The sequence below is a fragment of the Eucalyptus grandis genome, chromosome 5, assembly GCF_016545825.1.
Source record: "Eucalyptus grandis isolate ANBG69807.140 chromosome 5, ASM1654582v1, whole genome shotgun sequence".
In the NCBI taxonomy this organism is placed as follows: Eukaryota; Viridiplantae; Streptophyta; class Magnoliopsida; order Myrtales; family Myrtaceae; genus Eucalyptus; species Eucalyptus grandis.
In genome coordinates this window covers 7569766-7583008 of record NC_052616.1, presented here as the reverse complement: position 1 = coordinate 7583008, position 13243 = coordinate 7569766, and the positions used below count along the sequence as shown (strand labels likewise).

The following is a 13243-nucleotide window of genomic DNA, read 5'->3' as shown; positions in this document are numbered from 1 at the left end:
TTAATTCTCTTATTATAGGGAGATCTGGGTCAATATTTCTTCATGAAAAGTATTCGTTTAGGTGTCCTTTATAACATATTCAAATTTGAGAATTTTCTGAACTCATTTGGTTATTTTTTTGGAATTAATCTTGGAGATGCGCGAGTGGACCTAGTTTCTGCTAGTAAGGACCGGTTGTGGTCTTATGGTTGTTCTTGGTGTCTTGCTTGCTAGAAAATGTACATTTTGTGATTTGGTTGATTGTTGGCATACTGAGAACTTATGCATGATATTATGTGGATGGTTGTTCTATGATGGTTGTTTATTATTATTGCAAAATGTGACCTTATGGGCAATTAGATAGAAAATAAATGAGGTGTCGGGTCCGGACATCAAAACTTATTTGCTCAATAAAATAATAAGGTTTTAAAGTAGGTGCGTGCAAAGTCTGACCGATTAATTTTGAGTATGAGAGCACTTACGAAATTATTTCCAAAAGTTTTGAACAAAAAAAATGGGGTTACTCTAAATTGTTTCCAAAAAAAGGGGTTGCACAAAGAATTAGAAAAGAAATATGGTGTCGGATTTGGACGCCAAGTTTTATGTGCTCAATAAAACCGTAAGGTTTCAAACTAGATGCAAGCAAAGTTTGACGGGATGATTTCAAATACATGACCCCATATAAATTTATTTCAGAAGGTTTTGAACAAACATAAAAAAAAAAAGAGTTGCAAGGCTTATTATTTGAAAAAGGGATTTTGGTTTCTTGGCTAATGAGGAAGATAACAATGAACTTGAGTGATGGTGTGCTCATGTGATCACCTAAATACCCTGATACGTTTACACGGGGTAGTAAAACCTGTCCTGATGTGTTTACGTAGGACAATACCTAATTACGTTCGAATGCCCCCAAGTCAACGGGAAGTCGTTCGCGGATGGATTTCAAAATGATGCTCCTTACAGGAATGCCGTCTTGATGCGTATACACGGGACATTACCGTGCTCGATGGGGTGAGATGATGCCCGGTTATGCTAGATGACCGCTGACTTTTGAGTTGGTCGTGGCCGTTAGGTCATAATAATTGGAACACGCCTGAATGGTTGTGACAGTTACGCCTGATTATGGGGCAAAATTGTGTGACGCGGTATGAGACGTGTCATAATGGTTTTACCTTATAATCGGGACCCATGTGATTGTTTAAATGATGAAAAGTATGTGTTCCGGTTATTAATTATGCATGCTGTATCTATAAATGCATATGTGATGCACTAATATGCAGGGACGCGTCGAGGCGATGTGAGTTTTGTGTGGTGCGTGTTTAGGACTGCCTTCGAGACGAATTTACGTCTTAATTGGGGTTTAGGGTTTTGATTCACTGAGATTTATGTCACCCCGTCGTGGTTAACCCTTTTTCAGGGTCGTAGCATGGATATCTACTGAGTGCGGATGTGGTGGGCACAAGATGCGACACCTTTTTGGCTGATTCTACCGTTAGTAAAGTAGGTTGACCCTAATCTTTGAGGATTTTGATAGGGTCGATAGGAAGTGGCCGTAGAAAGACTTGTACTATTAAACTCCCTAAGGGTAACAGTGAATAAATGAATATGTGGTCTTCGGCAACATTTGTTGTGTTTCTACTATCCCTATGTTTGTTTGTTGGTTGAGGGTTTATATAATTCGCTTCTGCATGCGTTTAATCAAAAGAAAAGAAAAGAAAAAAAAGAATGGGTCGGCGACGCATCCTGGGACGTTGCACTTTTAATTGATCGCCAAGGGATGTGCGCGTGCCCAGGGTTTGAGGCATGACAATTACGTTCATTACTTTAATGCGTTGATACCTGCACGCCCAACACCCCTTAAGTTCTTATCTGTATATTTGTTTTCTCCAGGAGGAATGGATACCCTCTAAGTGCCTTATGTTGTGGAAGTCTTGAGGTCCAGATTAAACCAAGATGAAGTCTTTTAAAAATTTATTTAGGTCTAATGCCTCTTTTTGCGTTACATACATGTTTGTATGTCATTTTCAATAGGCAAGTGCCTCATAGATGGTAGGTAATGGTGTCTCTTTTAATGTTGTGTATGTGCATTGCGCATAGAAAAGTGAGGTCAATTAGTGAACTTACGTACCCTTTGATTCTCACAACTAATAGCAAAACATTATTGAGAATGAGGCGCATGTAATAGCAATACAAACAAGATTATAAAAGCACAAAGAAAGGAAAAAGGAAATGGAGGTTCTCGAAGCAGCTTTGGCAAGTTACAATATTGCAACTTCCTACGACTGTCCAATAAATTGCATGAGGAGCAAGACTCGTAATGTCACAACCCCAATTCCATTTCTAAGGTCTTGAGCGGTAGGGGTTATTTTCGCGACCCCAACTCCATATCTAGGGTCTTGAGCGGCAATGGTTATTTTTGCAACATCCCATACTCGTCGTCATCCCAATTTTTTTTTATCTTGTTATCATGTATATACGGAAACATGAATAAACAACTCCCTAAACAAACAACAGTTGGAAGACTGGGACAAACATCACACATAACACACTAGTTTATATTATAACAATACTTTTACAAACTCTTTTTCTACGGGTCAATTGATCCTTTTTGGAGAATTAGATGGTCTTCCTAAACAAGATCATACTATAGTTTCCACATAGGCCACGGGAATTTTCGATCTCCGCTAGCATGACTGCAGCTCCCAACACTAACGTGAGACTTCTATGCTTATAAGACTGAAAGATAAGGGAGTGAGTTTTGGGGAAAATTCCTAATTCTCTACTAGGAAAACATCTTGTTATCAAAACCTACCAAGTACAATACTCATAAACAGTGTCGATGGTAGATCAATAGCAAACTTATTGTTACATCTCAAATACATGCAGATATCCATAACAACATGCTTCAATGCATGCTTACCTTCGGCTTCTCAATGAACGAATCAACATATCATACTTATGCATAATCAGCACTCATGCAAATTCATTTAGCTTCGTTGTGACTTGACCAGGTCCTCTCGGCTCGACCGAGGCTTCCAACTTCTTGCTAGGCTTCCTGGCTCGAACAGAGTATCTCGGCTCAACTAAGGCTTCTCGAGGCTAGTTTCCCGAGGCTTCCGAGTTCAAAACCTAGACATCTTGACTCAATTAGGGTATCCCAACTCAACCGAGACATCCCATTCAATGAACGAGATATCGCAACCAATGTTGTGTGGCGACAAACGCTTTTTCCTCTTTAAGTGCATGCATAAATGTATCATACAAGGCGGTTCTTATATTTTCTCTTAGCTGACACATGCATAACTCGAAGGCATGCTCATTCCTTCGTGTGTGTTATGAATTTCTGATACTTCACCAGCAAATATGTCAAGAATAACCCATGGTCCATGATTCACTTAACGTCGATCCTCGCATCGGACTAAGCTTAGAAACGGCACGCCTTAATGCCGATCCAAGACCTTGAGCCTTGGGTACACCTCGCTTTAGTGATGATCCCGAGCTTGACAGACCTTGGTTCCAACTTGATGTGAATATACATGTATCGAGAATGACTCTCGATTCACGTTTTGATTCAACGCCAAGCACAAAGTCTCCCGTGTCCACTTGAACTATAAAAATCGTCATGATTGGTGCCTTACCAAGACCTCGTGGATTTGAGTGATTCCTATACCGATCAAGGTATAAGATCGACACGCCTTAATGTCGATTCAAGACTTTGCAGCCTTGGGTGACCCCTGCACCAAGCGAAACTTGGACCTGACATCCTATTTATGCCAAAACCAAGGCCTTATGGCTTGGGGCGACATTGCCTTGCGATGAACTCAACTCGAATGAACCCCGGCCTCATTCCGAGGTGAACAACTCAAGCACAAACATGAGCAAAACTATACAAAAGATCCAACATCCTACCCACAGCTTAACGGGTGAGCACCTAACTAGACTTGACAATGGAGACTATCACCCTAGAGGAGACATAGGGATCTTACTAACTTGGATGAACCTCAAGAACTAGTTTGAATGACTCGATGAAGGGCGATGGTGCGAGGTCGAGAGAAATAGAAGAATGGCGTGTAAAAGGGCAAGAGGGGAGAAGAGGGCTCCAAGCGAGAATAAATGGAGTGGTTTCCCTATTTATAGGCTCAAAACTCATCATTACATTTTCCAAGTGGCTCAATTATCTTTCTTAAAGTGGCACAGCTATAACATCAAGGTGGCAAGCCTAGTTTGCAAAGTGGCATGCCTAGGGTCCTAGGAAAACACTTGTCATCTTCTTATTAGACCACCTACTCCATGCCATCATGACTTAACCTACTTGTTTTGCAAGGAGAATCTTATGGTAATGATGATCATATCTTCAATGGACACCTAAGCCAATGAGTCATCAGCTTCTTATCTAAGGTAAACCTGTTGGTCATCATTACAAAATATTCAGGGGACACCTAAGTGGGGTGACTCATCATTGCAGTTAATGAGGTATTCTAGAATCTTCTATTATATCTTATCTCGATTGGTCCATTTGTCCAAGAGTCCCTTAATTCCCAAGGTGAATCTTTGGTAATCATTACCAAATTTATAAATATCTATACAAAGTGGTAAGTCATCATTCTTCAAGAATAACCTAGGACATTCTAGAAACTTCTATTTTGTCCATTTCCAAAGAATATGACAACCATGGGAAATATGCCATTGCAAGTGCATCCAGAACCGGGCAATGGCTTTTTGTGTACATCCCTAATTGACAATTCTGATACACCCGAGGTCCGTGGCAAAGCCACCCTTGGTGTGGTTGTCGTAGGCAAAATTGCCTACTTCGGCTAAGTCGGTGACCTAGGGCATGGGCTTAATTGCTGACCCTTGGGTCGGCTTTGGTCGAGAATAACAGGCTTGTAGCTAATTCAAAGCTCGAGGTAGGCTCGGGCGCAAAACCTAGCACACAGTAGGGTCCTGACTGGATCCAAGATCCATCACAATGGGTCCATGACTAGCCCATGATCAAGCATACGTAGTCCATAGTCGGCTCTCAATTGATGTGGTTGTGTGGGGGCGATTGTGACTAATGCACGGTCGCATCGGATCAAGTCATGGTCATCCACAGTCAGTAGATGACCGAACAAGATCACCCACAACCAGCACATGACTGCTCTAGATTGATCCATGATCGCCATCGATCAACCCTTATGGTCGAGTAGCTGTTTCATGGCCAAATGGCTCGGGGCCACTTACATGGTTGGTGGATTGGTTCATGGCTAATCCCTTGATCAATCCATGGCCAATCCTTTGCCTCCCTTCTAGTCGAGCCAATTAGTCCATGGTCGATCCTCAGAACTATCCATGACCAATTATTATCATTGACACACCGAACTTATAGTCATTTCTCATAGGATCGAAAATCTGGATGTTACACATAAAATACTAAACAAAGCCAGACATCATCTTAGGATGTGTATAATAATCATTTTTTTTTATTAAAACTATTTTTTTGTTCTTGAAGATAGGTTTGAAATAGAATTCCATTCAGTAACATAATTTCATTTTTCTATTATTGGAACAAAGTTTTAGTTTAGAAATAAATTTGGAACATAAATGAGAAATAAAATTTTCAACTTCTCTATTTCTTGGACTAGAAATAAGAAATAAAAACTATTTGCATCGCTTGTTTTCGCTACTAGTTGGCTGCTCATCTATCACCACCGCTGCCCAGCAAGCACCCGAGAGGGACAAATAACTAACACTAACTTCCACTAAAAATATCGTTCTAATTTTTTATTTTGTATCCTTCATAAAATTATATTTTGCATATATTATGAAGATATGAGATTTTTTTTTTTGTAATTTTCTTTTCATTTTTTAATATCTCCCACACTACGCCGGCTCCTTTCTAATATCATAACAACCTTTCTTTTGGTCCGTTGTATTTATCATAACAATTCGAATGTTTCATTTTCTCTTTCAAAAGCTTAAACTCAGAGAAAACAAACTATACGTGAATAGTCGTTCGAATAAAATCGGGTCTAACCAGAGGCTCAGGATGGTTAAACCAGCCCAACCTTGAGTTGGCGAGCAGAAGAGTATTGAGACCGTCGGTGACAAGGAAGTGTTCACCGTCTTCACTCGATATCAGTGAGACAAAAAAACGAAAAAAAAAGAAAATAAATGCAAAAACCAAAAACTTAAAGTTGAAAATCAAAAACCGAAAAATCGATGAATTTAGTTCGGTTTAGAAGTTTTTCCTAATAGTTTAGTTCGGTTGGGTTGGGTTTTTACACGAGACTGTCCGCTCATGCAATGGTGAAATCGAAACCGGCCAAAAGAACAAAGAAAGAGTGAAACGAAGTCCCGAATTTGCCAAGGAGGCGATGGGGGCCAACAAGTGTGAAGAAGCTCAGCACAAATTTGACCAGAGAATCGCTCGCCTTTCTTGATTGAATCCCGAGCTTGCCGTTGGGGAAGGACGAGGAAGAGCAGGTGACATCTGGGGTGTCGTCCGGGCGGTACCATAAGCGGACGAAGTGACGCTACCTGAAGGACCCATCTTTGTGTGGCTCTGATATATGGTCGTCCATACCAAGTGTTTGTCTTAATGCCTGACTGAGCACTTTCGAGACAGGTGTCCACTACATTCTGTCTCCCGGGCGTACGTTCATTTGCTTTTTATATCAAAGTAGTCAGATCACCGTGCCGCATAAGCTTGTGTCATCGCTGGAGCTCATTGCTCATGCAAGCTACGGGCTTTAGCATTGACCCGTGACAGCTATGCGGATGCTACCGCTAGCTAGTCGTAGAGCTGCTCCTTATGCTGCTTCCAGTACTTGTTTATGGTTTTACCTTATTGGGTATCACTCAAGATACGAATCGTAGGTAGTGATGGATATGTTGATGGGTGTTTGATTTGCTTCATGAGAGTTCATCTCTCTGACATCACTGCCTTGCTTGAATCGATGGATATTCCTGTTTGGTCTCTGCTTATTTTTCCAAGCATGTAGTTTGAATCATTGAGTGAAGTTTCTCAACTGTTTCATGGTGTTTGTAGATGAGGTGCGTGAAACCTTTGAGCTTGTTCCAAGACTTATTGATGGCTCATACGAAGAAAAAAGGCCGCTTGCTAGGCTTGGATGTTGTCCCTCTGGGGGATTTCTCTATTTTCTTTCTTGGGATCCTAACCTTGTTGTGGTACACACAGTTGTCACCTGTGAAATGATCTTTGTTGTTGCCACAATTGCAGCGTTCTACTTAGGAAGAAGACAAATATTGACTCAATGGCAACTGATCTTCAGAGTTTGATGAGTCTGCCTTTCAGCCTGCTTTTGTGTTAGTATCTCCATTTCTCGGAGGAATTTTTCCTGTGGGAATTCCTGTTTGGATGCTTCCTATAAAGAAGCTTTTCCAATCCAAGTGTTTGGGTTGACTGGAGCATTTTGCTTATCGTACTTGGTCTGGCTTCCAAATATGACTATAGTTGTGCGAACGACCTCAACAAAGAGTAAGTTCTCAGTGTTGGTTCTGCTTACAGCTTGGTGTTTGTTATTGTTTATTCCCTAAAATAGTATTGTTAATTTCTTGTCTCATTATTTCCTATCTAAAAGCAGGATATTGCTATTGCATTGAGTTTACCTGGGCTAGAATCATCAGAACTGGTATCTCAATTAGATCATACCTGAGGTTTTGGGGGTTAATTTCCTGAAAAACTCTCAACTTGAGGTCCAATCCCAATTTTGCCCCGAACATTTTTTTGTCTAAAATAATCCTCGATTTAACTGTAGCTCAAAGTTTGCCCATGCTTCCAAAAATCGCTATTGGTTTCTTCAAGATAATCAACATCAGGAGACTGCTATTATTCTATATGTAGGTCAGTGTGTTGATGAAAATGCAAATTTTGACAACAAACCTCTCAAATAATCTTGAAGAAACTAGCATTGATTTTTGAATGCATGGGTAGCTTTGGGACTAAAGTGAAATTTGCGAATTTATTCTATACGAAAAAAAAAAGTTCTGGACAAAATTGAGATTTGACCTAAAGTTAGGGGTTTCTTAGGCAGTTATGGCCAGGTTTTGGTCAATTATCTTATTGTTTCTCAGTCTCGTATCACAATATCCTTACTAAATGTGTATGTGCAGTAATTTGCATGGTCTTGGAAAAGTTTCTATGGGGGCCTGATTAGTTCCTGTTTCCTTGTATATGTGCAGGTCTCTGAATTCTTGCTACTTGGATTTGTGGTTGGCTGCCCTCTTGACCGGTTTCGTAGTCCCAATCGTGATGTACGTCTCCTTTAAACTATTATTTTCTATAACTTTTCTGTCATGCTATTTATAAATTACTATCCTTTCTGTCCTCTGTAATCAGGCTGTGCAAATGAAGGTTTTTATTGACGAGCTTTCTAAAACAGGAAAACTTGAAGGTGTTTGTTATACATATTGGGAAGAAACCTTTACGTCAAAGGTGCAAGTTGCTTTCCCTCCTTTTTCAAAGTCTTAGCCTGACGTCCTGTTTTTTCACTAAGGTCCGAATTGTGACGGTAGAAGGAACAGCATGAACCATAAATAATGCTTTAGTTTGTACAGCTTTAAGTTTGTATCCTCTAGTATATGTCCCACATAATTCGATGTGCTCGCAAAGCTGCCGATTTGCCAACAAATGCGATAGCCCTATGTTAAATAAATAATGCCTCTTCTCAAAAGTTCTGCTGCTATACAATTTGAAGGCGGTTTTCTCATCGAGACTCACTTCCTTACTTTCCCATTTGGGCTTCCAGCATTACTAGGTTGTGTTCTTAAGTGGTCCAGCGGCAGTTCCCATTGTTCACAAATGGAAAGCTAAATTCAACTCCTTTTCGCAATTGAGTGTCTTGTTGTTATTTTAATCATGGGGTGCTAATGCATTGTCTGTTTACAGAACGTGGAATTGCTGTTACAACCTTTGACGTTGCATCCAGTAGTAGCGAAGACAATAATGGACAAGTTTGCTGCTATGGGGATACTCCAGGTAATTAGCTTTTCACATCTTCCTAGGAAGAAGTAGCTCATCCCTCTTACTTTCTTTTTGCTAGCATAGATCACCGTTTCATGACTAAGTACACAAATGTCAAAGTTGAAGGTTTTCTTTAGGATAGGAATGAAAAACGGGACTTGGCTGATGAACAGGCTTCCCTTCAACACTCAAGCATTGTTGGTGCATAGCAATTAGCAATACCTCCAGGCTGCAACAGATAGAAGGAAAAAGGCGACATGGATTTTTCCTTATTGTTCTGCATTCAATTGTTTATTGAAGATATCCTATATACAGTGTGTGAACTTTTTATTTTGAGGCCACCGTCGTCTGTTGTTGAACGCTACTATTGTTTTGGGCAGGGATATTTGGATTATGCCAACAAGAAGCAGAGATCAGAGTCTTCTGAATAGGACATATGCGAGAACTTTGGTGGCCTTTTTCATTTTCAGAGGATAGCTTGCATGTAAATTGCAAATTGCGATGGTAGAAACCCAGTGCCGTTACCACCTGCTGCTAATGCACAAAGGGATGAGTAGATATTTTAACGAGTTTTGGCAATTTTTGGTTTGTACGTTGAGAGGAAAAGCACAGGAGGGTGTCAAAAGACTCTGTAACCAGTGGAATGTAGCTTGACTCTCTCCCTCTCTCACAGAGGGTACACAAGACCAGAGTACACAAGACCGTCTAACAAGTGACTGAGTGAGATTAATCACTCTCTCTCTCTCTCTCTCTCATTCTCATCAGCTAAAGCCACGAAAGATGTCGCTATGAATTGATGACCCTCAGATCGACGACCCTCTAGTCAACGCATCTGGTTGTTTGAGCATGATCTTATTATTAATGTAACTTTGATCACCGCGCGAAGATTCGATGGTTAGGAAATCCGTTTTCCCCGGACAAACAGTCTACTCCAACAGCCAAAAACTCATCTAACTTCAGCACCACGCATCGCTCATTCAAAGTTTTTATCCGCCAGAGAAATAATCAACCAACTTATAGCATCGTAGCACCAGAATATTATAACTTGCTTGCTACATCCGCAATTAGCGCCTTTAGTTTCCTGAACGATTTCATACAGCAGTAGGAAACCGGAAGCTGGACTTTATTGGCATCTTTACATTATTAACGCAGTGCAAATTCAACAACAAAACATGCGAAGTAGACATCTTAGAGGTATCCTCATGATGAGTCAAGAGGATGCTTATTTTTCAGATTACTTCTCATCCTCACAGGGGAAAAGAAGTTCCAGCGCTCATGCCACTCCCAACAGTTTCTTGATGTCCTTCTGCGACAATAACAACCGCAATGCCTCAGTCAAATAGCCAAAAAAAGTCAACAAACTTCGACTATGATCATCAAAGAGTAGACTCTCACCTCGATGCTAAGAGGAGAAGTAGTGGGTGCATAGCGATCGACGACATTTCCTTCTTTATCGATGAGGAACTTGGAGAAGTTCCACTTAATGTTATCCCCAAAGAGTCCGCCCTTGCTTGATTTCAGGAACTTGTAAAGAGGATCAGCATTTTCACCATTCACATCAACCTATAGAAAAAGCAATCAGATTCTTCATCCTCACTTTTTTTTTTTAAATTCAAACTGCAAATTGCCAGTTGCTAGGAAATATAAGGGAACTGCAGATACGACTCCAAAAAACTCTTGAGAGATAGTTCACCATATGCTCTTCATCTTCAGAGAAGGACCTCATGTATATCTTTTACCTTATCAAAAATGGGATATTCAGCCTTGAATCGAGTGCAAGCAAATTCTACGATCTGCTCATTTGTCCCCGGCTCCTGAGCTCCAAACTGATTGCATGGGAATGCTAATATCTCCAACCCTGCATCACATCAGAGTGACATCCTCTTTAAATTTTCTAGAATCTCCATATGCTAAGTGATACCAATAACCAACTGCTTTTTCTGATACGATATATCTTTATTATCCTGTTAAGGCCAGGATTCCACTAAAACACAAGATACTATGGGGCATCAGGGGAGGCATAGGAGACCTTGATTCTTGTATTTCTCATAGACCTGACTGAGTTCAGTGTAGTTTGAATTGGTCAGTCCACTGCAACAAACATACCGATAAAAAAAATTAGAACATGGTGGACCAACCCGATTACTAAAACACTGAGCTACTCCCAAGCTGAATTGCATAAAGAATTCCAAATGATAAAAGGCATGAAATATGATATTGCTTTTAACCAGATCGGCCAAGATTAAAGTCCAACCAGATGTTCCCTGTTACGGGGCATAAACACAATCCTGAGAATTACCACTGCGAAGCGACGTTGACAATCAGCAAGACCTTGCCCTTGTAGGAACCGAGATCGACATCATTTCCTCGAGCATCCTGAATAAAAAAAGGAACCCGAATCTCCAAGTCTCAGCACAGCATAACATCATGGTCCTCAAATGATTCACAACCTCTCAGCACACGGCACGACACACATGATCTCGCTCCCTGACCAACTTACCCCAACAACTTACTCAAAACTCGATATTTGAATCAACAAAATCCGATATTTGAGCGAATTACATAGATAAAAGGGAAACTTATACATCAAAGGTGCTGTAGATTGGTCCATTTTCAGATTACCACCTAAACTTTCAAAAACCTCCAAAAACAAGGCTACAGAAAGAACTTTGGAAGGCCTCAGCTTTACATAGATTACAAGAAAGTCTCGACACCAATTCAATAAAAATGTCATCTTTCTGAGCTAGAAAAATCGAAGCGTCGCTGTGAATATAAAAAAACAAAATCTTCGCTCAGAAATGACCCAAAAAAGAAAAAGAAAGGCGAACTTTATAATAGAGGTTAACATTTCTGATACGGGGCTTTGGAAAAAGGCCTCAGCTTTACATGGATTACAAGAAAGTCTCGACACCAATTGAATAAAAATTTCATCTTTCTGAGTTACATAAAATCGAAGCGTCGCTGTGGATATAAAAAAACAAAATCTTCGCTCAGAAATGACTTGAAAAAAAAAAGAAGGCGAACTTTATTATATGGGTCGACATTTCTGGTGATGGGCGACTCCCGATTCACAGTTCCCCCGCGAAATCACAAAAGGGAAACCTCGAGAGAGAACCGACCTTGACGGTGAAGTCGTAAATCGAACCCTTCGAGGACTGACTCGCCATGGCACGGCTCGATCTCCGATCGCGCGAGACGAAGCTCCGACAACCGAAAGGCGGCGGCGGCTTGATCGGCGGGCCGGGCGCGGGGAGCGACGAGATTGGGCGAGGGGAGAGAAGGGTTTGCTGAGCTACCGAAGGAGAGAAGGGAATGGGAAACGGCAGAGCAGAAGAAGAAGGAGAAGAGGAGGCGAGAGGGGCGCGGAGATTTCTGCAGCGGAGGAGCAGAGCTTTTGTAGAGGAGCAGAGCATCTGGTGTCAAAGCCGTCGCTGGTTTTCGGATATTTCAGCTGGGCTCTCACCTCTTCTTTTTTCTTTTTCTTTTTTGTAGCGTAGTTCCGGGTGGGGCCGCGGGGATTACGTTCGCACGTGGCGAGCGTGGAGCCGCCCACGTGGACGTGCCGGTTGGGTGGAACGTGGACAGACGCGCGCGCGGTTTTGGTTGGTTCGATCCGCGCTCTGCGTTAGCGCTTGTGTTTCCATTTTTTTTTCCCTTGAATTCGTACAAAGTTCGTTTTAGTGTAATTTTATTTAGGTTAACGTCACAAAAAATCTTGATATATATATATATATATTGATGGCTCAGGAATCGACGTACAGAACCCATCAGCTAGCGACGCCACATTTAAGTCATGCAAATGCAACTGTGATGACTCGAACCTCCTCCCAACCGGAAAAGGGGGAAACTCCCCAACCAACTCATCCACAGTGGGGTGGGTAAAAATCATGATATATTAATGATAAATTTATTTAAAATTATTAATTTTACAATGAAAATCTTAAAATCGATACGAAATTTACTGAATATGAGTTTTATAAATATAAAAAAAAAAAAAAAACCCAAAATCAATACTTGTGACAAAAATACCACCCGTGGTGGCGGCGTAGTGGTTGAGCTTCGCTCCTTTCTGAGAGTTCGAATCACTACGTCGTCCGCCTTTGTTGGAAAAAAACCCACGACTTGTTTGGGGCGAGAAAGGGTGGTGGTGATTCTCTCTCTTCTTCGGGGTTTACTCGCCGCAAAGTGGCGCACAGAAGTTCTCCAGACAAAAAAAAAAAAAAAAAATACTTTTGACAAAATTATCATCATTATTTTCCACTCAATTGAATTAAAAAATTAGAGTTGTTACAGCCATCA

At 40.9% G+C, this 13243-nt stretch overlaps 2 protein-coding genes across 2 annotated transcripts; one reads left to right on the top strand and one right to left on the bottom strand.

Moving 5' to 3' along the window:
- The first annotated feature begins 6732 nt into the window (after positions 1-6732).
- Positions 6733-9677, top strand: LOC120286149 (putative pre-16S rRNA nuclease). Its single transcript, XM_039313259.1, has 7 exons — positions 6733-6784; positions 7010-7014; positions 7566-7613; positions 8164-8235; positions 8321-8416; positions 8870-8959; positions 9325-9677. Exons 1-7 carry the CDS (start codon positions 6733-6735, stop codon positions 9373-9375), a joined length of 414 nt encoding a protein of 137 aa, XP_039169193.1. The 3' UTR covers positions 9376-9677.
- A 269-nt stretch (positions 9678-9946) lies between these two features.
- Positions 9947-12404, bottom strand: LOC104443800 (probable phospholipid hydroperoxide glutathione peroxidase). Its single transcript, XM_010057326.3, has 6 exons — positions 12064-12404; positions 11244-11320; positions 10974-11035; positions 10684-10802; positions 10340-10507; positions 9947-10250 (listed from the first exon to the last, which is right to left on the bottom strand). The coding sequence occupies exons 1-6, from the start codon at positions 12355-12357 to the stop codon at positions 10218-10220; spliced, it is 753 nt and encodes a 250-aa protein (XP_010055628.2). The 5' UTR covers positions 12358-12404; the 3' UTR covers positions 9947-10217.
- Between the last annotated feature and the right edge of the window lie 839 nt (positions 12405-13243).